General features: G+C 22.9%; 10 protein-coding genes and 1 non-coding gene across 11 annotated transcripts; 6 read left to right on the top strand and 5 right to left on the bottom strand.

The window, feature by feature from the left end:
- Window positions 1–220: 220 nt before the first annotated feature.
- On the top strand, window positions 221–928 carry DDB_G0289835 (phosphoglycerate/bisphosphoglycerate mutase family protein; the record flags this gene model as incomplete). Its single annotated transcript, XM_630935.1, has 1 exon — window positions 221–928. One exon carries the CDS (start codon window positions 221–223, stop codon window positions 926–928), a length of 708 nt encoding a protein of 235 aa, XP_636027.1.
- Window positions 929–1,180: 252 nt separating this feature from the next.
- DDB_G0289863 (hypothetical protein) lies at window positions 1,181–6,044 on the bottom strand (the record flags this gene model as incomplete). The annotated part of the gene is made up of 8 exons (XM_630936.1): window positions 1,181–1,422; window positions 1,520–4,305; window positions 4,378–4,602; window positions 4,774–4,845; window positions 4,963–5,103; window positions 5,177–5,407; window positions 5,484–5,618; window positions 5,704–6,044. The coding sequence occupies 8 exons, from the start codon at window positions 6,042–6,044 to the stop codon at window positions 1,181–1,183; spliced, it is 4,173 nt and encodes a 1,390-aa protein (XP_636028.1).
- Window positions 6,045–6,640: 596 nt separating this feature from the next.
- DDB_G0289865 (hypothetical protein) lies at window positions 6,641–9,220 on the bottom strand (the record flags this gene model as incomplete). Its single annotated transcript, XM_630937.1, has 1 exon — window positions 6,641–9,220. The coding sequence occupies one exon, from the start codon at window positions 9,218–9,220 to the stop codon at window positions 6,641–6,643; it is 2,580 nt and encodes an 859-aa protein (XP_636029.1).
- An 842-nt stretch (window positions 9,221–10,062) lies between these two features.
- tRNA-Thr-UGU-5 lies at window positions 10,063–10,152 on the bottom strand. The gene has a single exon. It is a non-coding gene; the product is annotated as a tRNA-Thr (tRNA).
- Window positions 10,153–10,953: 801 nt separating this feature from the next.
- Window positions 10,954–12,084, top strand: act10 (hypothetical protein; the record flags this gene model as incomplete). Its single annotated transcript, XM_630938.1, has 1 exon — window positions 10,954–12,084. One exon carries the CDS (start codon window positions 10,954–10,956, stop codon window positions 12,082–12,084), a length of 1,131 nt encoding a protein of 376 aa, XP_636030.1.
- A 261-nt stretch (window positions 12,085–12,345) lies between these two features.
- DDB_G0289837 (hypothetical protein) lies at window positions 12,346–13,665 on the top strand (the record flags this gene model as incomplete). Its single annotated transcript, XM_630939.1, has 1 exon — window positions 12,346–13,665. The coding sequence occupies one exon, from the start codon at window positions 12,346–12,348 to the stop codon at window positions 13,663–13,665; it is 1,320 nt and encodes a 439-aa protein (XP_636031.1).
- Window positions 13,666–13,970: 305 nt separating this feature from the next.
- Window positions 13,971–17,854, top strand: pex1 (peroxisomal biogenesis factor 1; the record flags this gene model as incomplete). The annotated part of the gene is made up of 3 exons (XM_630940.1): window positions 13,971–14,060; window positions 14,157–17,671; window positions 17,776–17,854. The coding sequence occupies 3 exons, from the start codon at window positions 13,971–13,973 to the stop codon at window positions 17,852–17,854; spliced, it is 3,684 nt and encodes a 1,227-aa protein (XP_636032.1).
- Window positions 17,855–18,717: 863 nt separating this feature from the next.
- On the top strand, window positions 18,718–22,569 carry DDB_G0289869 (hypothetical protein; the record flags this gene model as incomplete). The annotated part of the gene is made up of 1 exon (XM_630941.1): window positions 18,718–22,569. The coding sequence occupies one exon, from the start codon at window positions 18,718–18,720 to the stop codon at window positions 22,567–22,569; it is 3,852 nt and encodes a 1,283-aa protein (XP_636033.1).
- A 126-nt stretch (window positions 22,570–22,695) lies between these two features.
- DDB_G0289839 (hypothetical protein) lies at window positions 22,696–25,264 on the bottom strand (the record flags this gene model as incomplete). Its single annotated transcript, XM_630942.1, has 2 exons — window positions 22,696–24,053; window positions 24,142–25,264. 2 exons carry the CDS (start codon window positions 25,262–25,264, stop codon window positions 22,696–22,698), a joined length of 2,481 nt encoding a protein of 826 aa, XP_636034.1.
- Window positions 25,265–25,510: 246 nt separating this feature from the next.
- On the bottom strand, window positions 25,511–25,902 carry DDB_G0289841 (hypothetical protein; the record flags this gene model as incomplete). Its single annotated transcript, XM_630943.1, has 2 exons — window positions 25,511–25,701; window positions 25,734–25,902. The coding sequence occupies 2 exons, from the start codon at window positions 25,900–25,902 to the stop codon at window positions 25,511–25,513; spliced, it is 360 nt and encodes a 119-aa protein (XP_636035.1).
- Window positions 25,903–26,033: 131 nt separating this feature from the next.
- DDB_G0289843 (hypothetical protein) lies at window positions 26,034–26,336 on the top strand (the record flags this gene model as incomplete). The annotated part of the gene is made up of 1 exon (XM_630944.1): window positions 26,034–26,336. The coding sequence occupies one exon, from the start codon at window positions 26,034–26,036 to the stop codon at window positions 26,334–26,336; it is 303 nt and encodes a 100-aa protein (XP_636036.1).
- Between the last annotated feature and the right edge of the window lie 540 nt (window positions 26,337–26,876).

A 26,876-nucleotide genomic window follows, 5' to 3' on the forward strand; every position in this document is an offset into this window, starting at 1 on the left:
CAAAAAAAAAATAAAAAAAAATAAAAAATAAAAAATAAAAAATAAAAAAAAAGAAAAAAAAAGAAAAAAAGGGGGTGGTTGTAATATTTTTTTTTTTTTTTTTTTAATAAAACTGTTTTATAAAAACAAAGCCAGTAATATTACATTTAATTATTTTATTTATTTTCATTTATTTATTTTTTAGTTCACATTTAAAAAATAATTTTCTCAATTTTTAAAAATGACCAATAGCAATATTATTGAAAATCAAATTTTAATAGATGGAGCAAATTCAATATCAAAAAAGAAAGTTTATTTTATTAGACACGGTCAATCTACATTCAATATTGCATATTTAGCAAATAATAAAGTTGATCCATACTTATTTGATGCAAGATTAACAGAAGAAGGTGAAAAACAAGCCAATGAATTATCAGAGAATGTTGAAAAATATTTGCAAGATGTTGAATTAATTATCAGTTCACCATTAACAAGAGCATTATGTACAACCAGAAGAGGATTTGGTAAATTTTTAAAAGAAAATTCAAATATTAAATGTTTAGTTTCACCATTACATAGCGAAACCGTAATTACAAGTGATGATAATGGTAGACCACGTTCAATCATTGAAAAGGAAAATCCAGATTTTAATTTTGGTGATTTACAAGAAAGATGGTGGTATTTACCATCATCAATTAAAGATGACCTTTCAATTGACACTGAATTATACTTTAAAACTAATGGATATAAAGAACCAATAGAATCAATTTTACATCGTATTGAAGAATTTAAGAAATTCCTATTATCAAGAAACGAGTCCACTATTGCTGTCGTTGGTCATTCAGATTTCTTTTATCACTTTTTCGATCGTTCCATTCCTCATATGAAAAATTGTCAAATTGTATCCTGGTGTAGTGAAACAAATGAAAAAGTTTATATTACAAAATAAACATAATTTTAGTATAATTAAAAATAAAAGTAAAAATAAAATAATAGTTTATGTAAATAAAACTATATTTATTTATTTAAAACAAATTGTTAATTTCTTATTATTTTGGCACATACTTCAGAATTGGTATTGAGGTATGATGAAGATAGGTATTGAAAAAGTTGGATATGTTGTTTTTTTTTTTTTTTAAAACATTTTACAGATAAGAAAATTTCCTTTTTATTTATTTTATTTATTTATTTTTATTTTGTATTAATCTGGCATATATAAATCAGAGTTACTTTTTTTAGAGTATTTCTTTAGATTGAATGAATATTTTTCTTTTGCTAATAAAATTGAGGTTCTATTTTTTCTATATACAACTGAACCTATAATTAATATAGCAGCTACAGCTACACATGGTACAACAATTGCAACTGGTAATACCCACGATGCTCTACCATCATTGCCATTTGAACATTGTCGATAGTTTGAACTAACTAAAACTGAAAAATCTAGATTGAAAAAAAAAAAATGAATTACATTAGTTTTAATTATTTTTAAAAGTAGATTATTATAATAATCAATTAATAATAAAAATTAAATAAATACCTGGGTCAATTAAACATGATTGTTTACAATGTGGTAAATTTAAACCAAGAATTATTGAATCACTTTGATTAGTTTGTATGATAGATGTTGTAATAAATGTTGGTTTAGAATCAGAGACAACTCTATTGATAAATCTACCATATAGAATTTTTTGATCTTTTGATATTGTTACATAATTTAAAACTTGATTTTTGTCTAATTGATTCGTATCAATTTGAGTATTTTCTTTATTACATTCATTATTATTATTTTCATTTGAATTGGTAGTTTCACCAATTTTAGATTCCATTTGAAGTTGAAGTGTATTCAATGAATTTAAATAAGGATAGTTTTTAATTTCTACAGATATCTTAATTGAACCTTTATCTAATGTTAAATCTAAACCTGCAAAACTATAATCTCTAGTTTCTTTTAATTCTTCAATTGAATAAATGATTTCACAGTTTGTATTATTTAATGTTTGATTAAATGTAAACTTATTCTCTATTGATGTATCAACATTCCATCTATTATTTAATGGACTTGTTTTTACAATACTTTGATCATAACTCAATTCTACCAATGAAATAATTTTAATTTCATATGTTGTTTTTTCATTATTAATTAATGCTGAACCTTCAGTTTTATTTACTTTTGTAATTGTATCTGGAATTATAATTTGTTCTGGAGTTGATGTTGGTTGTTGAGTTTGTGATGTTGTTGTAGATGGTGATGATGTTGTTGTGGTTGAACTTGTTGATGTTGTTGGCCCAGTTGTTGATTTTGCATTACAATCAAAGCCACCCCATCCAGATGAACATTTACATTGACCAACTAATTTATTACATGTACCATGGCCTGAGCAATCGTTTGGACATTTATAGGTTATTTCAGTATAGTGATAAATATCATTTCCAGTATACTTTAAACCATTTTGAATAATAGTAACTGATTTTGTGCCAGAGTCTGGACCAATTTCACATTCTATATATGATGAATTTACAAGAGTAACACTACAAACTAATGAACCAATTTGAATTGATAAATCATCAGTACGATTCTTTCCAAACCAACCCCACATTTTAACTAGTCCACCATCGGTTGTGGTTGGCTCAATCGATGATATATATTGTGATGCCACTAAACAGTTTGAACCCGTATAATCTGATGTACATGAACATTCACCTGTAAAGTTATTGCATTTACTACCAGATTCCCTTTCATTACAACCACCAATACATATCTTGAATGGATTAATACAATCTTGGGATTGCCAATCACTCTTACATGTGCAGACACCATTTAAACGATTACAATCACCATTTGGATATGTACAATTGTTTGGACAATCGAAATCTCTAGTTGTGCAATCAGTACCAGTCCACGTTGGTCGACATTCACATTTTTTAGTGTTGGCATTACAAATTCCATTATTACAAGTATCTGGACATGTTGGTACTGGGTTGCTACAATCACTTGAATTCCATTTACTAGTGCAACCGCATTCTCCAGTTAGACGATTACAATTACCATTTGGATATGTACAATTATTTGGACAATCGAAATCTCTAGTTGTGCAATCAATACCAGTCCACGTTGGTAGGCATTCACATTTTTTAGTGATGGAATTACAAATTCCATTATTACAAGTAACTGGACATGTTGGTACTGGGATACTACAATCACTTGTATCACCTTTTGTTGTACAACTGCATACTCCAGTTAAACGATCACAAACACCATTTGGATAATTACAATTACTTGGGCAATCCAAGTCTTTAGTTGTACAATCAATACCGGTCCAATTTGTTAAACATTGACATTTGTTGTTATTAATATTACAAACACCATTAACACATGAATCTATACATGATGGTACTGGGTTACTACAATCACTTGCATTCCATTTTGTTGTACAACTGCATACTCCAGTTAAACGATCACAAACACCATTTGGATAAGTGCAATTACTTGGGCAATCCAAATCTTTAGTTGTACAATCACTGCCAGTCCAAGTTGAGGGACATACACAACTACCAACCAAAGTATTACAAATTCCACCATTATTACATAAATTTGTACAAACATTAACTTGACTAACCTTTGAAGTTGAAGATAGAGTTAATTGATTTGTATAATTTGAAATTGATATATAACAAACAAAGTATGATTTATCAGTGGATAAAACCACTGGTGCACCATATTCATTTATAGTATCGCATTGAATTGTTTCAAAAGCTGTAGATATAACTTTACAGGTATACCCATTTACAGTGATGTTAACTTGACTTTCATTATATGTGAAATATTTGCCAAAGAATTGGAATGTATTTTGAGTTGAACCTCTTGATGATCCAAAAACTGTGGTATAGTTTGGTTCTATTGATTTCGTTTGTAGAGTATAATTTGAACCCATAAAAGTAAAAACAATAACATCTTCCAATTCACGTAATATAGTACCAGTGAATAGTTTATTTGGAATCACCATTTGTTTATTTGTCAACTGAGCATCAGAATAAGAAAATGGTAGTTCATAGCCTAAATTCTCACCAGATAGTTGGAACTTCTTTTTTTCAATAATTGTTAAATTTGGAATAGCTTTTAATGTACAATTGTCTTGTTTTATTGAATCCAATTTGATTTGAGTTCCATTAAATAGTTTAAATACCGATGGTTGAGTTGGTAAATAACAAGAAAAACATTGTGGTAATTCACCTTCAATTTTAATATTATTAGATACATCGAAAATCATATTACAATATGTTTTATTTGGAATTGAACCAAAGTAATAATTTCCTTTTAATGATCTAAAAAAAAAATTAAAATTAATAAATTAATAAATTAATAAATTGAAAATATTAAATAAATTAAATACATACAAACTTAAAAAAGATGGAATTGCTGATGGTAAGGTTCCAGTGATTTTATTTGATGCAAAATTTATTTTCTTTAAATTTACAAAAATACTTCCATTACCAAAAGTTGAAATACCTGCATTTTCAAAATTAATTTCCTCTAAAGAAATTGGTAAAGTACTAAATGGGAAACTAGCTGTTGTTCCAAATGTAAATGGTATGGGAGGATTAGCTCTTTGAATATATGTACTATTATATAAAATTGAAATTAGTACATAGTTATTATTATTATTATTATTATTATTATTATTATTATTATTATTATTATTATTATTATTATTATTATTATTATTATTATTATTATTATTATTATTATTATTATTATTTAAAAAAAGTTAAATATGTGCATTATGTACTTACAATGATTTCAATGATTTGGATCTTGCAAAATCAATTAATGTTGATGGTGAATTAATTGATGATTTTAATATTCTAAAATAATTTTTAAAATTTTAGGTTAATTAATATTTTAGGTTAATTAATATTTTAGTTTTTTTTTTTTTTTTTATTTTTATTTTTATTTTTATTTTTATTTTTTTTAATACATACAATGTCTCTAATATATTATCAGTAGATGTGAAAAGTGTTGGAAAATCAATTGAATTGATTGGAAAATCAAGTATTAAATTTTTAACTTTAATAAATGTATTTAATTTTGATATATCAATTAATTGTGGAACTGTTATTTCTCTATTTGTTATTCAAAAAAGTTAAATAATTAGTAATGGCGAATATTATTTAATCAAATATATAGTTTACTTACACATTGGTAATTGTATATTTTGAAAGATCTGGAATATTTGTTGTTACAAATACAAAAGTATCCATTTGTATTGTTATTGATGGTGCACCATTTGTAAAAGAGGGATACATAAAACTTGAAGCTGCTGGTGTTTGAATTGTTGTTTTCATTATAAATGTTTTTAAATTTATAAGAATAGATTGAGATATTATACCCCCACTATTTACAAGTGGTTCAGATAATTCTATTATTCTAAAAAAAAAAAAAAAATTATTTATTTTTTTATTAATTATTTACAATTTGATTAAAATAAATATATAATACATACAATGAGGTAATATTTGGTTGAATAGTTGTTGAGATATTAACATTTGAGCAATTGAGTAATGATAAACTACTAACAGATGATTTTGTTATAGTTGGCATAAAAATATCACTACTGACTTTGTAACCTATTATTTCTCTATTAATTAAAATATTAATTTTTTATTTTTCATTTTTTATTTTTTTTTTTATTTTTTTTATTTTTTTTTTTTTCTTATACAAACATTGAATTTAATCTGTCAAAGCATTGAAAATCAGAGTACATAATATCAGGCATAATATATGGAGTAGAGGTAACATTTTTTAAAGAAATTGATTGTAAATAATATTGAACTAATCCTTCTTTAATGCCAGTTGAGCATGAATATAATTTACAAAAATCATAAGATTGCGATCCACTATCCCAAAATGGTTGAATGGAAGGATCATTTAATTTATTAAGTCTTTTTAACAATGAATTTAGGCAATTGTAATCTGAACTAAATAAAGGTTGGTCAATTGAACTACCAACACTTAAAAAAATAAAAATAAAAATTAATACATTGAAATAATAATTATTATCCATTTTTATTTTTTGATTTGTTTTGAATTTTTTTTTTTTTTTCGCAATCAATAAAAAAAAAAACTTTGATCAAACCTCTAATCAAAAAAAAAAAAATAAAAATAAAAATAAAAATAAAAATAAATATAAAAAAAAAGAAAAAAATATCTTTGACAATGTCTTTTTGAAACCCAATCTATTTTTTTTTTTTTTTTTTTTCCATTTTTTTTTTTTTTTTTGAAATTTAATTTTTTTAATTTTTTTTTTTTTTTGAAAAATTTAGATCCGATCTGATTTTTTTTCCTTTAAAAAGTTTTTTTAATTAATTTCAGTTAATTGTTTTCGGTTAAAGGGTTTTTTTTTTTTTTTTTTTTGTGAAAAAACTAAAAAATGAAAAAGAAAATAAAAAGAAAATTTTCCCTTTTTAAAATTAATAAGTTTTAGTTGTTATTATATGGACAATAAATATTATTATAATTAAATAGTTAATAAAGTTATAAAAAATGTTTATTTCGTCTTTGATTTAAAATAAATAAAAAAAAAAAACTGGGATTTTAACTGTGGATTTATTTTTATTTTTTTTTTATTTTCTATTTTTTTTTTTTTTTTTTTTTTTTTTTTTAACTTTTATTTTTATTTAGTTTTAAATTCGATAAATCTAAATATTTATTTTTAGAATATTTAAAATGATTTAAACAAAAAATATTATTATTAAAATAATGAATTTTAATCTTTTCAATTGGTTTAAATAAATTTAAAGAATATTCTAAAAATTCTATATGACCCATTCTAAATAAAGTATTATATTCTTCATTTTCCAATATAAATGAATCTTGATTAAAATTTGATATTATATATTTAAAGAGATTCAATTGTCCAATTTCACAAATTGATGAAACTATATTTCTTAATAAGTCCCAATACTTTGAATTTTCAAATCTTTTATATAAAACTATAATTAAATCTATTAATTCAGTATTACCATATCTTAAACAATCATATTGAACTATTTTATAAATTGAACTATTTTTAAAAACATAATATTGTACATTTAATTTATCAATGAATTCAATTAATTCATTTTGATTATTATTATTATTATTATTATTATTATTATTATTATTATTATTATTATTATTATTATTATTATTATTATTATTATTTATTATTATTTTAAAATAGTTGAATAGATCTTTATTAAATGTATCAAGTTGACATTTTCCAATTTCAATATCATTTGGTAAATTTAAAACAATATAATTAAAAAATAAAACATTATTAAAACAATGATAATTTTTATTTTTTGGAGTACGTTGAATTAAATAAATGAATTGATCAATTGATAAAGTTAAATTTGAAACACTCCAAACATTAATCATTGAATAATTTGAAATGAAATCATCTATATTATCATAAACGAATTTATAAACATCAAAACTTACACCACCATTATTAACCAAATCCAATTGTTCAATTGATGAATAATATTCTAATGAATAGTTTTTTTTAAAATGTTCAAAAATTATTGATTTATTATTATTTATTAAAATTTTTAAAATTGAATTTGATAATTGTTGATTTAATTCTTGGTCATTTATTATTATCTCTTTATATAATAAATCAAACATTTCAATTGATTTCACCATTGATATGAATATCCTTTTTAAACGTAATCTAATGGTTTCCTTATCCATTAATGATACAACATTTAAATAATCATCATTATTTAAAAGTTGATTTATTATTAATCTTGAAAATTGTAAATTATTTTCATTTATAAAACTTGACATTAATTTCTCAATTATTAATATTGAATTTGGTTGATTTTGTGATTTTAAATCTACCAAAACATTATTTATATAGTTTATTTTAACAATTTCATCATTTTTACAAAATTTAAATAAACTATCATCAGAGTGACCCATTTCTAACAAATCATGAAATTGATATTGACCAAACATTTTTAAATTTATAGATTTTGTTTTTATTGTTGAATTTTCAATTAATAATAATAATGTTGAATAATATTGATAATCATTTTTATATTTAATATTAATATAATTTAAATTCTCTAAATAACAATTAAAATGATTTGTAAATGGTAATAATAAATTATAAATTTTTAAAACATTTTCGTTTTCATTTAAATTAATATCCATAATATTTTTTAATAAATCATTTTTTGAAAATTTCATATTTTCTATTTCATTTAATTCTAATAAATTAATTTCAAAATTATTTATTACTTTTTCAAATTCTTTTAAAAATGTTAAATTATTAATTGTTGTATTTTTTAATTTATAAGATTTATCATTTACCGATTTTATAAATTTATTAAATAATGATTTAATTTTAATTATAATTTTAACAGATTCTAATACTGTTGATAATTTTGATTGATAAATTTTAATATTAAATATGTATGGTGTTGGTATTTGATTATTTGGTAATGGTAATTTTAATTTGTTTAATAAAAAATTAAATTTTTCATTTATTCTTAAATGTTCATTTTCACTATCTTGAATTGATATTGATGTACTACTACTACTATTTAATTCTATTGAATTTTCAATATCTTGATATAATAAATTCCAAATTTTAATTATTAATGAATTTGATTTTATAATTTTTAATTGATTAAATAAATAAAATGCGCATTCATATGATCCAATTATAAATGACTTAAAGAATAATTCAATTTGTAATTTATGATTAAAGTTTTCATGTAGAACTTTTAATGCTAACTCATTATCGTAATCAATTAAAAGATTTTCAGTTTCTTGAATATTTGATTTTAAATAATAACTTGAATAATTTTTAAATAAATCTATATAAAAATTTAAATCCCAATGAATTGCTGCTTTTTCTTTATTAAATATACAATTCTTATTTAATAATAAATTTTTTGAATAAATAGTAGTGTTATTACTACTTTTACAATAAACACTATGTGGCCATTCATTTTTATCATTACCAATACCATTTAAAACTAAATATTCAGAATTTTTGATTTTATCCTTTAATTGTTGAAAATAACCATTTTCAATTAAAAACAATGCTGATATTACTTTTTCAAATTTAATAATACCAAATCTATTATTACCAATTGATATATATTTAATAATTTTATTTCTAATAACAATATTCTTCCATATTTTATTATAAAATAAATTATCATTATTAACAAGTGAGTTTTGCATTCTAATTTATTTAATGTTTATAATACATTAATTTTTATGTTTTTTAAAAAAAAAAAAAAAAAAAAAATTAAAAAAAAAAAAAAAAAAATTTCTATTTTTATTTTGATTAATAAAAAAAAAAAAAATTAAAATAAAAAATTTCATATCTTGGGACTTATAAATAATTTTTAATTAGAATAAAAATAGAAATTCTTTTTTTTTTTTTTTTTTTTCACTTGCCTTTATGGCTTTATAATTAGTTTTTTTTTTTTTTTTTTTTTTTTAATATTGGATTAACAAGATTGATATATGTCCATCTGTGTTAATACGATTTAATATTTATTTAAAGGCTTATCATTTAAGCTGAAGGGTTATTTTAATCATATGAATTGATCAAAAGATATAATATTTGGGAGAGATGATTCTGGAATACAATAGTAATTAGCTGTTGTTTTTCTTAGCTTGATCGTTGAAGTGAGAAGGATCTTAGGATCTTTGAAGTTATTATGGTCTTTTGCTGATAAGTTTTTCAGATCTTTTGCTTTTTTGATGTATTCTAGAGTGGCCAATTTGTGCCATTTCTTTAGAAGGGAGCTGTATGATAGTGATTCATCTGTTAAAGGATCTTCACTGTATATTTGATTGCAAATCCAAATCCAAATGTTGTGGAGGATAAGGGCCATTAGGTTTCTATATGCGAATGATCTGGTTAGATCATAGTCTATTGCTTTATAGTTCCATTCAAAGTATTCTTTGTGGAATCTGTGGTTGGCGTAATCTGCATTCACTTAATTAGTAAAATGTTGTTTGGAAGTTGAGCTGGGAGTCGAACACTCGACTTACGTACGGCAGCTCAAAAAAAATGCCCGAGCTCAGAATCGAACTGAGGACCCTCTGTTATCGCTTTAGTACTAAGTACAAGACAGATATAATAACCACTATACGACACGGGCTTTTTGATGAAAAATTTAATTGTTATACCCTATTAAATACTAAATAAAAAATTAATATACTTAATGTTAGGGTGTCATATTCATTTGGAGTAAATAATCTGTGAACTTAAAAATCTCACAGCGGCTTAGAAAAAAACAAAAGTAATATTGATAATTCAATAAAAATCAAAAACAAAAATTTAAAAAAAAAAAAAAAAAAATACCCAACATAAAATGAGAACAAGTATTCCAAGGAGAAACAACAATCCAAAATAAAGATAATTGGCAAAAATTTTGAATTCTCCAAAAAAAAATAATACTGAATGGGGAATTAAAAAAAAAAAAAATATTATATGAAACTGTTGATTAAAAATACAATTTAAAAATTTATATACTTTCAAAATAAAATTAAATTTCCTTTTGTCAATATTTTTCTAAATAATGTTTAACCAAGTCAACTTTAAGTTAGTATTATTTTTTTTTATTGACAGAAATGATAAATATGAAAAAAAAAAAAAAAAAAAATTCATAAGCGATGAGTCCATAAAAAAAAAAAAATCATTTTCAAATAATTTCTTTTACTAAAAATTTTATTTGAAAATTTTCAAAAAAAAAAAAGCCATTTGGAAAGTTTTTTTGGGTATCCATTTCACATTAATTTCAAAATAAAAAAAGCCATTGGGAAAGTTTTGTTTTTTTTTCATTTTTTATTTTTTTTTATTATTTTTTTTTTTTTTTTGAGATTTGGTATAAATTCAAAAAAAAAAAAGTTTTTTAAATCATTATTAATAAAAACTTAAAATAAATTATATATAAAAAAAAATGGAAGGTGAAGATGTTCAAGCTTTAGTTATCGATAACGGTTCTGGTATGTGCAAAGCCGGTTTTGCTGGTGATGATGCCCCACGTGCTGTTTTCCCATCAATTGTTGGTCGTCCAAGACACACTGGTGTTATGGTTGGTATGGGTCAAAAGGATTCATATGTAGGTGATGAAGCTCAATCAAAGAGAGGTATCTTAACTCTTAAATACCCAATTGAACACGGTATTGTTACCAACTGGGATGATATGGAAAAAATCTGGCATCATACTTTCTACAATGAACTCCGTGTTGCTCCAGAAGAACACCCAGTTCTCTTAACCGAAGCCCCATTAAATCCAAAAGCCAACAGAGAAAAAATGACTCAAATTATGTTTGAAACTTTCAACACCCCAGCCATGTACGTTGCCATTCAAGCTGTCTTATCCTTATATGCCTCTGGTCGTACCACTGGTATTGTTATGGATTCAGGTGATGGTGTCTCCCACACTGTACCAATCTATGAAGGTTATGCCTTACCACACGCCATCTTACGTTTAGATTTAGCTGGTCGTGATCTTACCGATTACATGATGAAAATCTTAACTGAACGTGGTTACTCATTCACCACCACTGCCGAAAGAGAAATCGTCAGAGATATCAAAGAAAAATTAGCCTACGTCGCCCTCGACTTTGAAGCTGAAATGCAAACTGCTGCCTCCTCCTCAGCCCTCGAAAAATCATACGAATTACCAGACGGTCAAGTTATCACCATCGGTAATGAACGTTTCCGTTGCCCAGAAGCCCTCTTCCAACCATCATTCTTAGGTATGGAATCAGCTGGTATCCACGAAACCACATACAACTCCATCATGAAATGTGATGTCGATATCCGTAAAGATTTATACGGTAACGTCGTCTTATCAGGTGGTACAACTATGTTCCCAGGTATTGCTGATCGTATGAACAAAGAATTAACTGCTTTAGCCCCATCAACAATGAAAATTAAAATCATTGCTCCACCAGAACGTAAATACTCTGTCTGGATTGGTGGATCTATCTTAGCTTCACTCTCAACTTTCCAACAAATGTGGATCTCTAAAGAAGAATATGACGAATCAGGTCCATCAATTGTCCACAGAAAATGTTTCTAAACAAACAAACAAAAAACTAGTGATGAAAGTGCTTCTCACAAATATTTATGTAAAATATATATATAATAAATTTTAATTTTTCTTTTTATTTTGTTTAGTTGTTGATCTTTATCCGACTTTCCAAATATAAAAAAAAAAAAAAAAAATATCTAGATTTCAATTTTATTTTCTTATTTATTTTCAATTTTTTTTTTTCTACACACTATATATTTTATTTTTATTTTTATTTTTTTTTTTAAAATAAATATTATTATTTTTAAAATGACAATCACATTTGAAGTTTGTGATAATTTAGAATTAGAGGGAGTTGAAAATTTTTATTCATTTGATATTAAAATTTTTATAGAAGAACAAATTAATAAATCAATTCCAAACACAACAGAAAGTTATGGTGAATTATTTAATCAATTTAAAGAGAAAGGAATAAAAGATTTAACAGAAATCCATAAATTAGTAAATGAAAAAATAAAAGAAAATGATTTAAAAAGAAAATTAAAAATTGAAGAACTTTTTAAAAAAACAAATATTTTAAAATCAAGTTTAGATAATATAGGAGATAAAGAAAAAAAAGAAAATGAAGATTTAAAAATTATTGTTGGATATAATAGTTTTGTATACTCTGCGTGGGAAAGTTATAATAATCATAATCATTTAGTATTACGTCCTGATAATATTTGGATGGCAATAGTTTCACAATTTTCATTTTATATAAATAAATATAATAAAGAATTACGTAATAAATTTGTAGATTTTCATGAAAAGAAAATTTTACAAGTTTTTACAGATTATTCAATTTTAGATGGTAATGGTAATGGTAATGGTAGTGGTATCAGTGATGATATATCCTTTGAAAAATTAACAAATGATATGGTGGATGAAATTTGTAAAAATATTAAAGATCCATCAATTAGGGATTGGATAATACCATCATTTTCAACTACAACTTTATCAGATAAAATTATTTTCTCATCAGCATTAATGTCAACATTAAAAAAAGATTTCATTTATAGGTATGGTAGTAAATGTGGTTTACCAAAGGTTACATTACTTGGTACAGTTGATGATTGGATTCAATTAAAAGAAAGATCATTAAAATTAAAAGAATTCAATATTTTTGATAGTGATAGTAATAATAGTAGTGGTGACGGTGATGGCGATGAAAATTTAATGAACAAATGGGTTGATAAATATTTATTAGAAATTTTAGATAATTTCATTGAATCATCAAATGGAAAACCAAATAAAACTTGGTGGAATCAAATCATTGATTTTAGAGAACAATCTGGAAGTTCAGTTTTATCAGGTTGGTTATCAGCATTTTGTTTATTTAAGGATGATGGAAGTTTTGAAGATAATGCACATTTAGATAGTCCTCAATTATATCCAGAAACTAAATGGCCAAAAGTTAATTGTATTTCAATTCCAAATGGTTTCATTTCAACTCCTATTCAATTAACTGATTCAAATGGTAATATTTTTAATTCTCAATTATTTTCTGGTCATTTTGCTTCAAAAATAAAAAACAATAATACTTTAATACCATCATTAGATTGGTTTATTATTTCTAATCTAGATATTTAAAAAAAAAAAAAAAAAAAAAACAAATAAAAAAACAAAACAAAAATAAAATAAATCAGATTGTCTTATAGATATTCGAACTCATTAGTTGGATAGGGTTATAATAATAAATTTTTTTTTTTTTCAAATTTAATTATGCAATTTTTTTTTTTTTTAAGATATTTAATAACCTTCAATATGTCACTGTTGTAAATAAAATAAAAATAAATAATTTAAAAAAAAAAAAAAAAAAAAAAATTTTCATTTTTCATTTTTCATTTTTCATTAATTTTTTTATATTTTTTGTTTAAAACGACACATAATTAAAAATGGAGTTACATGTTCAATTAAAACATAGTACTGACTGTTTCGTTTCACTTCCACCTAAAATAGTACATTCACTGTTATTATTATCAGAAGTATGTATATTTTTATTTCAAAAAAAAAAAAAATATATCAAAATTAAAATCAAAATTAATTTTTTAATAATTTAAAAAAAAAAAAAAAAAAAAAAGAAACAATCAAAATCATTAGGTACATTAGGATTAGAAATAACATGGTATGATAAAATTAATAAAAAAGAGAATAAAGGATATGTTGGATGGGCAGGTGGATCAACAGATCCAAGATTCACAGATTCAATAGAGATGAGTCAAGAGATGGCACAATGTTTAGGTGGTATAAAGAATGAGCAAAAATTAAAACTAAAAGCATTAAATAATATTGAATTAGCTCATTCAGTTCAAGTTGAACCATTAACATCAGATGATTGGGAAATTATGGAAGTTCATCAACAATACCTAGAAGAACAATTACTTAATCAAGTTAATATTTTATATAGTGGTCAAATCGTACCAATTTGGATTCATCATAAAACTATAATTAAATTAAAAGTTACTGAAACTTTACCAACACCAGTAGTTAAATTATCTTCAAATTCTGAAATTATAGTTGCACCAAAACCTAGAAATTTACCAACAACAACAACATCATCACAACAACAACAAATTTCAAAAGAAACTTTAAAACCAAGATTTTTACAAATTAAAGATTTTAAAATAGATTATAATAATAATAATACATTTATAAATGAAATTTATATAAATAAAGAGTTATTAAACCAATTTCAATGGAATATTGGTGATATTATAGAAATTTCAAAAGTTTCAAAAAATAATAATAAAAATAATAAAAAAGAAAAGAATAATAATGGTGGTGATGAAGAAGAAGATGATGATGATAATGAAGAGTTTGACGATGATGATGATGATGATAATAATAATAATGAAGATGATACAAGTAAATTACAAAAACAATTAGATAATAAAAATAATAATAATAAGAAGAATAAGAAGAATAATAAAACAATTTATGCAAGAGTATTTATAAATGATAAATCAAATAATCAACAAGTATTAATTCATAGAAATATTAGAACTATTGGTAATTTCTATATAAATACAATTGTTAGATTAAAATATACAACAAGTCATTCATTACCAATTTGTCCAATTGGTTCAATTTTAGTTAAACAAGTTATTTGGAAACAAAATTCATTATCAAATTTAATAAAACAACAATCATCACAAAAAATATATTCAGTTGAACAAATTAAAGAACAAATTAAAGTTTGGTCAAATAATAATTTATCAAATAATCAAAGATATCCATTATTAAATGGTTCAATAGTTTCAATTAATTCAAATTTAGATTTATCATTTAATTTTAATAATTTAACATCATCAATTATTCCTCCTACATCATCATCATCATCATCACCTTCAAATAATTTAGATTCTCAAAGATCAAATAATAATAATAACAATATTAATAATGATCAATTAAATGATATAACTAATAATATGAATAATCCATATTTATCAAGTATTCAACAAATTGGTGATATTATGTCAAATTTAAATACTAATAATAATCAAAATAATCAAAATAATAATTCAAATAAATTAATGAATCAATTTCAAATGAATAATGGTATATTTATGTTAAGTTTAGAAATTTTATCAAATGATAAATTATTAAAGATTGAAAGTGGTGGTAATAATTCAATTGAAAAAAAGAAATCATTAGAGGATTATAATGAAATTGGTGATAGATTATTTCAAAGAATTGGTGGTATGGAAAAACAAATTAAACAAGCTAAAGAGTTTTTATCATTATATATGTATAAAGATTTATCAGTAATACGTGAACAATTAAATACACCAGGTGTTAATGGTATGATCATTGCAGGTAGTCATGGTAGTGGTAAATCGTTATTGGCAACTTCATTGGGTGGTTATTATTCAACAGATTCAAGATCAAATGCTTTCATTATAAAATTAGATTGTAATCAATTAAAAGAATTAAAAGTTGAAAATATAAGAAAACAATTTAATAAATTATTTTATAAATCTTGTAAAGAAAGTGGTAATACTTTATCAGCAACCACATCAACTAATACTACGCCACCACCAATAATAATAATTTTAGAATCATTAGATTTAATATTGGGTACACCAAATGATCAAGATCCAGGTTCAAAAATTAGATGTGAACAATTAGTATCACATATTAAATCATTATGTTTTAAATATCAAAATAGGTCAAGTCCAATTGTTATGATTGCAACTGTAATCTCATCACAATCATTATGTCAATCAATTCAAATACCAGAATTATTTGGATTAACAATCGAATTACAAGCACCAACAAGAGAAGAACGTGTTGAAATACTTGAAAGATATTTAAAGTATCAAGGTAAACAATTAAAAGATCAACAATCATTAAATTTAATGAAATTCTCTGCTTCTATGGAAGGTTATTTAGGTTGTGATGTTGAACAAATTGTTGATCGTTCAATACATTTATCTTCAATTAAAGAGATTGAAAATAATAATAATAATAACGATGATAATGATGATGATAATATTATTGAATTTTCAATAATTGAAAAAGCAAAAGAAGGTTATACACCAATAACATTGAAAGGTATAAAATTACATAGTTCAGAGATTAAATGGCAAGATATTGGTGGATTGGATTCAGTTAGAGCAATGTTAAAGGAAACTATTGAATGGCCAACTAAATATCCAAAATTATTTCAATCATCACCATTACGTTTAAGATCGGGTATTCTATTATATGGTCCAACTGGTTGTGGTAAAACTTTATTGGCATCTGCAATCGCCGGTGAATGTGGTTTAAATTTCATCTCTGTAAAGGGACCGGAATTGTTGAATAAATATATTGGTTCATCCGAACAAGGCGTTAGAGATGTTTTCTCAAGAGCATCTTCTGCAAAACCTTGTGTTTTATTTTTCGATGAATTCGATAGTATTGCACCACGTAGAGGTCACGATAATTCTGGTGTCACTGATAGAGTGGTAAATCAATTCCTCACTCAATTGGATGGTGTTGAAGGGTTAACTGGTGTTTATGTTTTGGCAGCAACTAGTAGACCTGATTTAATAGATCCTGCACTACTACGTCCTGGTAGATTAGATAAATCATTATATTGTAATATACCAGAGTTTAATGAACGTTTAGATATTCTAACTTGTTTAAAGAGTAAAATGAATTTATCACCATCAATATCTCTTGAACAATTGTCAACAAATACTCAATATTACACTGGTGCTGATTTAAGAGCATTAATGTATAATGCTCAATTAAAATCAATTCATGAATGGATGAATCATTTAGAAGAAGAAAAGAAAAGAAAAAGAAAAGAAAAAGAAGATCAATCGAATAAAAACAGTTCTCAACAACAAGATGATTTTATTATATTTCAACCTAAAAATAATGATAATTCAATTTCAAAATCAAATTTAACATTTGAAGAAAAAACAAATCTCCAAAAACAAATTGATACTATTAAATCTCAATTTATAAATTCAAATACCTCTACTTTAAATAAATCAAATTTATCAAATGAACAACCACCATTAATAACTCAATCTCATATTGATTTGGCTTTGAAAGAATCTTCACCATCTATCTCTGAATCTGAAAGAAAAAAATATGAAAGAATGTAAGTTTTTTTAATATATATATTTATTATTTTTCCAATTAAATATTTAATTAAAAATATTTATATTAATAATTTTTTTTTTTTTTTTTTTTTTTTATCCAAAGTTATAATAATTTTTTAAAAGAAAGAGGATCAGTCACTGGTAACAAGAAAGAAGGAGTACCAAAACAAACATTGGCTTAATTTTTAATATATTAAATATAGAACAAAAAAAAAAAAAAAAAAAAAAAAACCAATTTTATTTTTTTTTTTTTTTTTTTTTAATTAATTAATTAATAATAATTTTTTTTTTTTTTACCCACATTCTATAAAAAAAAAAAAAATTTTGGGAATTTTTTTAAAAGGGATTAAAATTTTCGGAAAGAAATCATTGGGGTGGAAAAAAAATGGCCATTTTTTTTTCCTAGGATTTGAAAAGGGGAATTTTTTTTTAAATTAAAAAAATAAATAAATTTGAATTTTTTTTTTTTTAAAAATGGAAAGGGGGCAACTTACTTAAAAACCCGCAAGTTTTAAAAGGGGAAGAAGAATTTATTTTTAATATTGTTTCCCCCCTTTTTTTTTTTTTTTTTTTTTTGGAAATTTTTCCCCCCCTTTATTTTTAAAAAAAAAAATTTTTGGAAAATAATTTTTATTTTAAAAAAAATTCCGGGGCCAAATTTAAAAAAATTTAAAAAAATTTAAAAACCCCCAAAAATAAAAGGGGTTTAAAATCAAAGGGGGGGTTAAAAAAAAAAAAATTTTTGCCAAACCCCTTTGGGGGGGTTTTGGGAATTTGGGTTTCTTTCCCCTTTTTTTTTTTATTTTTTTCCCAAATTTAATTTTTTTTTTTTCAAATCATTTTTTTATTTATTTTCAAAAGCCCAATAAAACAAATAAAATAAAATAAAATAAAATAAAATAAAAAAAAAAAAAAAAAAAAAAAAAAAAAAAAAAAAAAATTTAAAAAAAAATTAATAATCACAAAACTTCAAAAAAAATTAATAATCACCGAACTTCAAAAAAAAAAAAAAAAAAAAAATAATATAATAAATAAATAAATAAATATGGAACACCCATCTACTTTGGAATGTATTCTTTCAAATATATATAACCCAAGGGCTGAATTTTTATTCTGGAAAGTTTATAGGAATAAATATTTATTAAAATATATTTTTCGTCATATAAAGTTAGTTGATTGGATTCAATATAAAAATTTTAATGATATTCATTCAAATAATAAAGGATTATTAAAAAATCTTCATCATTTACAATTTTTTGTAAAAAGTAAACAATACCATCTTTTAAAAGAAAAAATTGTTCGTGGTGAACATATAAAATGTGACAATAATTCAATCATTGATTTTTTCAAAGATTTTGAACATTATTCAAACTGTTCAACCTCTTTAGATAAATCAGAATCAGATAATAATAATAATAATAATAATAATAATAATAATAATAATTATAATAGTAATAATAATAATAATAATAATAATAATAATAATAATAATAATAATAATAATAATAATAATAATAATAATAATAATAATAATAATAATAATAATAATAATAATAATAATAATAATAATAATAATAATAATAATAATAATAAAGAAACATTTGGGTTATTAGTTACAATTTTAAATTTATTTATTAAAACAAAAAGAGAAGAATTTGAAGTATGTGACCTCACTTTTTTAGCTTCACAACATTTACCAGTTTTTAAAATTTTAATTGAAAATTCATTCATAGTTTATCCATCAGCTTTGGCAAATGCATTAAAAAAGGGTAATTTAGAAATTGTGAAAATTATTTTAAAAATACATCAAAAATACTTGACTGGTGATGGTAGTAATGGTAACGTTTGTATCTTTTCAAAAGAATTAACTAATCACTATATTGAATTGGCAACAAATAATAAAAGGTGTACTTTTGAATTGGTTGAATTTATTTTAAATCATCCTCAGTTTTTTATAATTCAATTTCCTTTAAATACAAACAATGATAAAGGAGCCATTAATATTACAGAAGAAACAGAAGAAACAGAAGAAACAGAAGAAACAGAAGAAACAGAAGAAACAGAAGAAACAGAAGAAACAGAGGAACTAGAGGAAACAGAAGAAACAGAAGAAACAGAAGAGACAGAAGGAACAGAAGAGGTAGAAACAGAAATTTATGTAGAAACATCACCAACATCAAGTGATCCGTATTATACATTAAAAAGAGTTAAGGTTTCGTATAAAATAAAGGATGACCCAAGAATTATTTCAGATATCTTTATAGATTTATGTCATAGAACTCAAAATTTAATCATGGATCATAATTTGGTTAATTGGAATCTAAATTTTTCAAATAATGAATTGTTTATTGAAACCTTTCCAGAACCAAATTTACAATCAATTACAGTTAGATTAAAAATATACCATAAATATGAACAATATGATCCAGTCTTAATAACAAATACCAATGAAATATTAAATCGTAATGATTTAGATGATCAAACCAAATTCAAAAACATCTATTGGGAAATTGGTAATATTTTACCAATGGAAAATGAATTTTATGTTAGATATAATAGATTATTTGGAGAAATCTTTCAAAGTCCAAATGTTACCCACACCGAAGATCAAATTTTTAAATTCGATTTTGAAAAAGCAATTGGTAATTGTGATTTAGAATTTTTATATGTTCTTCATTCTTCAAATAAAAAGATAACTGATGGCCTCTCTTTAGATTTTAATTTCTCACCATCAGTAACAAATAGTGAAATTTTAAATTTATTAGAATTCATTAATAATCAACCATTCAATGTATTTAATTTGGTTAGCTGTTCAAATTTTTATCCAAGATTATTAAAAAAGGTTGAACCTTCACAAGTTATACTTAATATTACCAAAGGTCAATCAAAAGAATTTCAACATTTTTTTAAACAATCATTCTTAGCAATAGATTTTAAAATGATGGAATTGTATGCTTTAAATTTTGAAAAATTATCTCATTTTATATTAAAGCCAAACCTCATCAATTCAATTATTTCAAATAAAAATGATTTATTAGTACCATTAAACAATATTAAAACAATTGAAGTTTTACAATTGTTCGATATTTTATTTGAAAAATTTTCAAAATTAAAAAATAATTATAATAATAATAATAATAATAATAATAATAATCTTAACTATGGTAATACTAGAGAATTAAATTCAAAATCACAAAGAAAAAAAACTAAAATTATGTTTTTTGAAGAAAATTTTAAAATATTATCAAATTATCTTTATTGTATTTTAATAAAAACAAATAATATAACTCCAGATCAACTAAAAAATATTCGTAAATTATTCAAAAAGCATTCAATAACAATTGAACACAATATTTATCATTCAGTTAGATATTTACAAATAAGATCTCTCAAGCTTGCATACTACTATAAAACAATCAATTTATTTCAAGATATTGTAACTATAGATTATAATTTATTCAACTACAAATTAATTTTAGGTCAAAATTCAGAACATTATTTCAAAAATTCATTTGAAGAAATTATTATTAAACTATTTCAACAAATTGCCATGAAATCAATAGAGAGTGTTCCAAACCAGTTAACAAAAGTTGAAGTTTTCAATTTCAATATTGAATTTTGTTTATTAATTGATAGAGTTGACTTGATGTGGATTATTTTAGATTATATGGTCAGTTATTCATTTAATACTGAAAGAGAAGATTTTTCATTAATTTCTCGTTTTCATAATTCACCATTTCATTTAATAAAATCAACTAGTAGATATTATGGATCTGGTAATACAATACCTCCAATACCAGAAGTCCCACAATCAAAACTTGATAAACTTTATACCATCAAACCGGGTTCCAATGGTGAATTCGATCAATTGACCTTCAAACCAATTAAACTTGTCCAAGTTTTTACATATTATGAAGCTATAATTGAATTGGTTTGTAGGAAAATGGAATTAGAAGATTTCAAAAGATTTTTAGAATTAAATTTCTACAGACCAAACTTAATAGAATCATTGTTTTTCTCAGCAACTTATTATAGTAGATGGGATTTAGCAGACTTTTTAATTGATAATTTTCATATTAATTTTAAGAGTTTCCCAATTAATAGAGGTAATGATAGTAGAGAAATTAGTTATAGTTTAGAAATTGAATATATGCTCACCAAAGCAAAGGATTTAATTAAAAGCAATACAATTATAGAAAATAATTATTTAAGTCATTTAATTAAAGCTGTAAATTCAGTTTTATTTGATGAATTTTTAGATTGGTTTGCCCCTGCTATAGAAAATAAACAATTTTATCTTCTTTTAATCAACCAAGAATTCGACAAACTCTATTCTATTTTTGACGAATATTTTTCCCATTTAACATATAAAATTATCCAAAAAGATGACTCTGGACCAGATTTTAGAAAGCCATTTTTGGATGACAAAAAAGATCAATTGGTTGAAATTTTAAAAAATCCTTTGCTCCAATCAGTAATTAAAGATAGATTATCTTTATTTTTTAAAAGAAATATAGCAAAGGGTTTATTTACTTTAAAAACAAATATATTTAATAAATCATTCATTAGGGGTGATATTAGAGCTTGCAACATTATCAAAAATTCACTTCCAAATAATTTTTCAATCACTAAAGAATCAATAACAATTGCTATTTCAAGAAATTTCCTTCACATTGTAAAATACTTTTTTAGAAAAGAAAATTGTATTGGTTTAAACAATAGTATTGAAGATGATATTGAATTAAAAAAACACCTTTTATCAACTTTATCAAAACACTTTGATTATAAAAATGATTTATTTTGGTTATCAGGTAATAATAATAACAATAATAATGATAGTGGAAGTAGTAATGGTAATAATGATGAAGTTTTAAGTAAAAAACAAAAATTAAAATAATATTTTCAATTGTACATAGATGGAAAAAAAAAAAAAGGTCTTACAAAATAAAATAATAAATATAAAATAAATATAAAATAAATATAAAATAAATATAAAATAAATAAAATTTCTTTACAATTTTTATTAATTAGAAACTGAGGAAATGATTGGTTCAATTGGTTGATTTAAAATTAAAGTTTCAATTGGTTGATTTAAAATTGAAGTTTCAATCGGTTGATTTAAAATTGGAGTTTCAATTGGTTGATTTAAAATATGAGTTTCAATTGTAGGACTTTCAATTTGAATTATATTTTCATTATTTTTAATATTATCATTATTGTTTTGATTTTGATTTTGATTTTGATTTTGATTTTGATTTTGATTTTGATTTTGATTTTGATTTTGATTTTGATTTTGATTTTGATTTTGATTTTGATTTTGATTTAAATTTATATCAAAAATTGTTGATCGAAAACCTCTTTCATATTCATTTGGCATATGATCAGTTAACATAGTAGTTGATACAATAATTTTATCATAGGTTTGATGTTCTTCATTTTCACAAATATAAGAGTCTTTTGTATATTTTACAAGACGATATAATTCACCAGGTGGGAAAAGTGAAATTTCACCAGATGGAACATGATCAACTCTTGATAAATTTATGACAGGAGTTACTTTTAACATTTTGCTAAGTTTATTTGTTAAATTATCACCCAAATTATTCCCAGCATTAAATAGATGAAACAATTGGTGAGTTTTGTTATTGCTTTGAAGTAAGATTGCATCGATAACCTCTCTAAGATAAAAGACAGAATTGAAAGAAAGTCTTGGAATGATATCATCATTCATACAATATGAAGTAACCAATGATTTGATTTTTGAATGTGATGCAACTTCTTTTGAGAGAATACATGGTACACCATATGAAAGGCAGTGAATTGGAATTTCAGGATTTACATCATTGAATAAGATTGTAAAAAGTGAAGCAACACCAGCACCTAATGAATGACCTGTGGTTATTAGTCTATAACCTGGATTCTCATGTAAAGTTTTACAAATCAATTGATACATTTCTTTCATTTTCATATGTGCGCATAATAAAATTCCTAAATGAGCTGCACCATCCCTATAATTATATGCTTTTGCTACTAAATCTGTAATTACATCTAAATAATTAAAAGTTCCTCTAATGGCAAAGACCAATGTTTTCATTTCATGATCCAATACTAAGAAATGACCCGGACTATATCTTGATGATGACCATTTACACACTATGATATCTTCTTTCTTTACACCACAATGTTCAATAATAATTTCAACATTTGAATTATCTGTACCAACTAAACTTTTAACTTTTTTTATACCTTCACCTAATAAACCATAATAATATTTTCTACCATATGCTGCAGTACTAAATTTAAAATATCTTGCTGCTTCTTTAAATTTTTCTTTATCTGTCATTAAAATCCAATTTCTATTTATATTTTCTTTATAATAACCTTTTTATTTTTTTAATGTTAATTATATTTAATTTTTTAAAAAAGAAAAAAGAAAAGAAAAGAAACTAATCTATTTATTAATACTCACCTTTTAATAATGCTAAACCCATTAATAAATCTGTTTTTCTATATTTTTTTAAAAATAATTTATTTAATAACTCTGTAATCACTGACATGGATGAACTTGCTTGTTCTGATAGATTTTTACTCTCTTCAACTATTGTTTGATGAGCAACTTGATCACCTGTTATCTTAATTTCTTTTTTTTCTATTTCAATATTATTACTATCAATATTATTACTATCAATACTATTATTATTATTATTATTATTATTATTATTATTATTATTATTATTATTATTATTATTATTATTATTATTATTATTATTATTATTATTATTATTATTATTATTTGTAAAACTATTTTTATATGATTTGAAAAATGAAATAACTGAAGCAGCTTTAATAGTGGCATTGGTAGTGGCAGTTGTATAGAAGGAAGGAGAAGTAGTGGTTTGAGTTGAAGTAGATGTGTTATCTGTGGTTGTTGATGAAGTAACTGAAGAAACTGTTGTAGTTGTATTAAGTGTAGTGGTTATTGAATTTGTTTTTGATAAATTTAATCTTGGAGAACTTACTCCATCACTTGAATGATCATTTAAAATATTTTCATCATTATCACTCTCATCATTTGTTTCACTATTTATCTTTTCATTTTTATTTAAATTCTTTTTCAATTCCTTTTTTTTTTTTTTTAAAATCTCAACTGAATTTTTATAGGCCTCAGATAATTCCTTTTCAAAGTTTTGTGAAATTGAAACTAAATAATTAATTTTACTTTTATAAATTGTATTACTATCACTATTTTTGACTTGTTCATTACTACTGCTATTATTATTATTATTATTATTATTATTATTATTATTATTATTATTATTGTTATTATTATTATTATTACCACTATTATTACTACTATTACAATTTATATTATTATTATCTTGTGAAACTTCATTTTGTGATTGGTCATTTATTTGAGGGCTATTTGATTGTATGTATATATTATTTGGATGATTATTTTTTGTGTCCTCATTATTATTATTATTATTATTATTATTATTATTATTATTATTAATATTATTACTATTACAATTATCAATATAATCGATATTATTATTATTATTATTATTTTCAATATTATTACAATCTATCATTTTAGTGTGGTTTGGTTAAAAAAAAAAAAAAAAAAAAAATAAAAATTAAAAAAAAAAAAACAAAAAAAACAAAAATAGATTTTGAAATTTAAAAAAAATAAAAAAAAATGAAACAAAACAGAAAGGGCGTTGGAAATTTAAAAAACTACAAAAAAAAAAAAAGAAAGATATAAAATAAAATAAAAAAAAAATCAATATTTTAATATCTGCTATTTTATATTTTTATTTTTAATTTTTTATTTTATTTTATAAACTTAAATCGGCAACAATAAGCCAATCGAATAAAGGTGATAATTTTGATCCTTCAATTTTTTGTGTGAGATGACCAAAATAAAGTGTACTATTATATTTAGTTCCATCGAAATCGGTTAATAGTATTGGTGTTGATGTGTAACCATAGGGAATATCAGTTTCACAAATTTTTGGCCATATAGTTTCTGATGAGTCAAGACAAAGAGGTGGAAATTACCATCATTATCAAACACACAAAAAACTGATAACCAACCAGTTAAAATACCACCACCTGATCTTGATCTATAATCTACAATTTTATTACACCATTCTTTATCTGGTTTACCTCTTGATGATTGAATAAAGTTATCTAAAACTGGTAATAAATATCCAAGCCATTTATTCATATGATCTTCTTTATTTTATTTATATTTTCTATTTTTTTTTTTTATTTTTTATTTTTGTTTTTATTTTTTTTTTTTATTTTTATTTTTAATTCACACAAATAATTTTCATTTTTGACAAAGAGAAAAAAAAAATGAACCGTAACCACCACCACCCAGATTCTACTGAAAAGCTTTTACAATATGATAACTTATTGGAATTTGAATTTGGGAAAGATTGTACAGCAGAATGTATTAAGGAAGTAGTAGAAAGTCTTGAAATGTACAAAACTGCATCAATACTTTATCAATCACTCAAAGTTAACGAAGATGGTTCCTTACCTCTTTTTCAATTCAGAGATGTATTACACTACCATAGTGAGGATTATTTAGTTGAAGACAAAAATATTCAAGATCTCTTTACAGTCAATATTTTGGATCTTAATTTTCCTGGTTAACCAAAAAGAACAGATATCCCAACAAAAGAAGAAGAAAAATAATAATAAAAAATATATTTTTTAAAAGATTATTACATAAACAAAACCAATTTAGGTTTTATTTTTATTGTTATCATTTTTTTTTTTTTTCCTTTTTTAATTTTTAAAAAATTAAAAATTATTATATTCTTCATCATATAACATCTCCTCATATTTTTTGAAAATTCTTCTTTTTTTTTTTTTTTTTTTTTTTTTTTTTTTTTTTTTTTTTTTGTAAGAAACTATTTTTATTCACTTTGATTTGATTTGATTGATTTGATTTGATTTGATTTGATTTGATTTTTTTTTTTTTTTTTTTCCATCCAGATATTTGACTCTATTTTAATTTATTAAAAGTCTCAAGAATTGCTCATTTGAGGTGTTGTGCAAAAAAAAGCCAAATATTGATGGTTAATTATTAAAAAAAAAATAATAATAAAACAACAATAATATATAATAATAAGTAACAATTAAATTTAAAAATTAAATAAAAATTAATTTGCAATATCATTTATTTATTTA

The sequence above is a fragment of the Dictyostelium discoideum genome (genome assembly GCF_000004695.1).
Source record: "Dictyostelium discoideum AX4 chromosome 5 chromosome, whole genome shotgun sequence".
NCBI classification, from domain to species: domain Eukaryota; phylum Evosea; class Eumycetozoa; order Dictyosteliales; family Dictyosteliaceae; genus Dictyostelium; species Dictyostelium discoideum.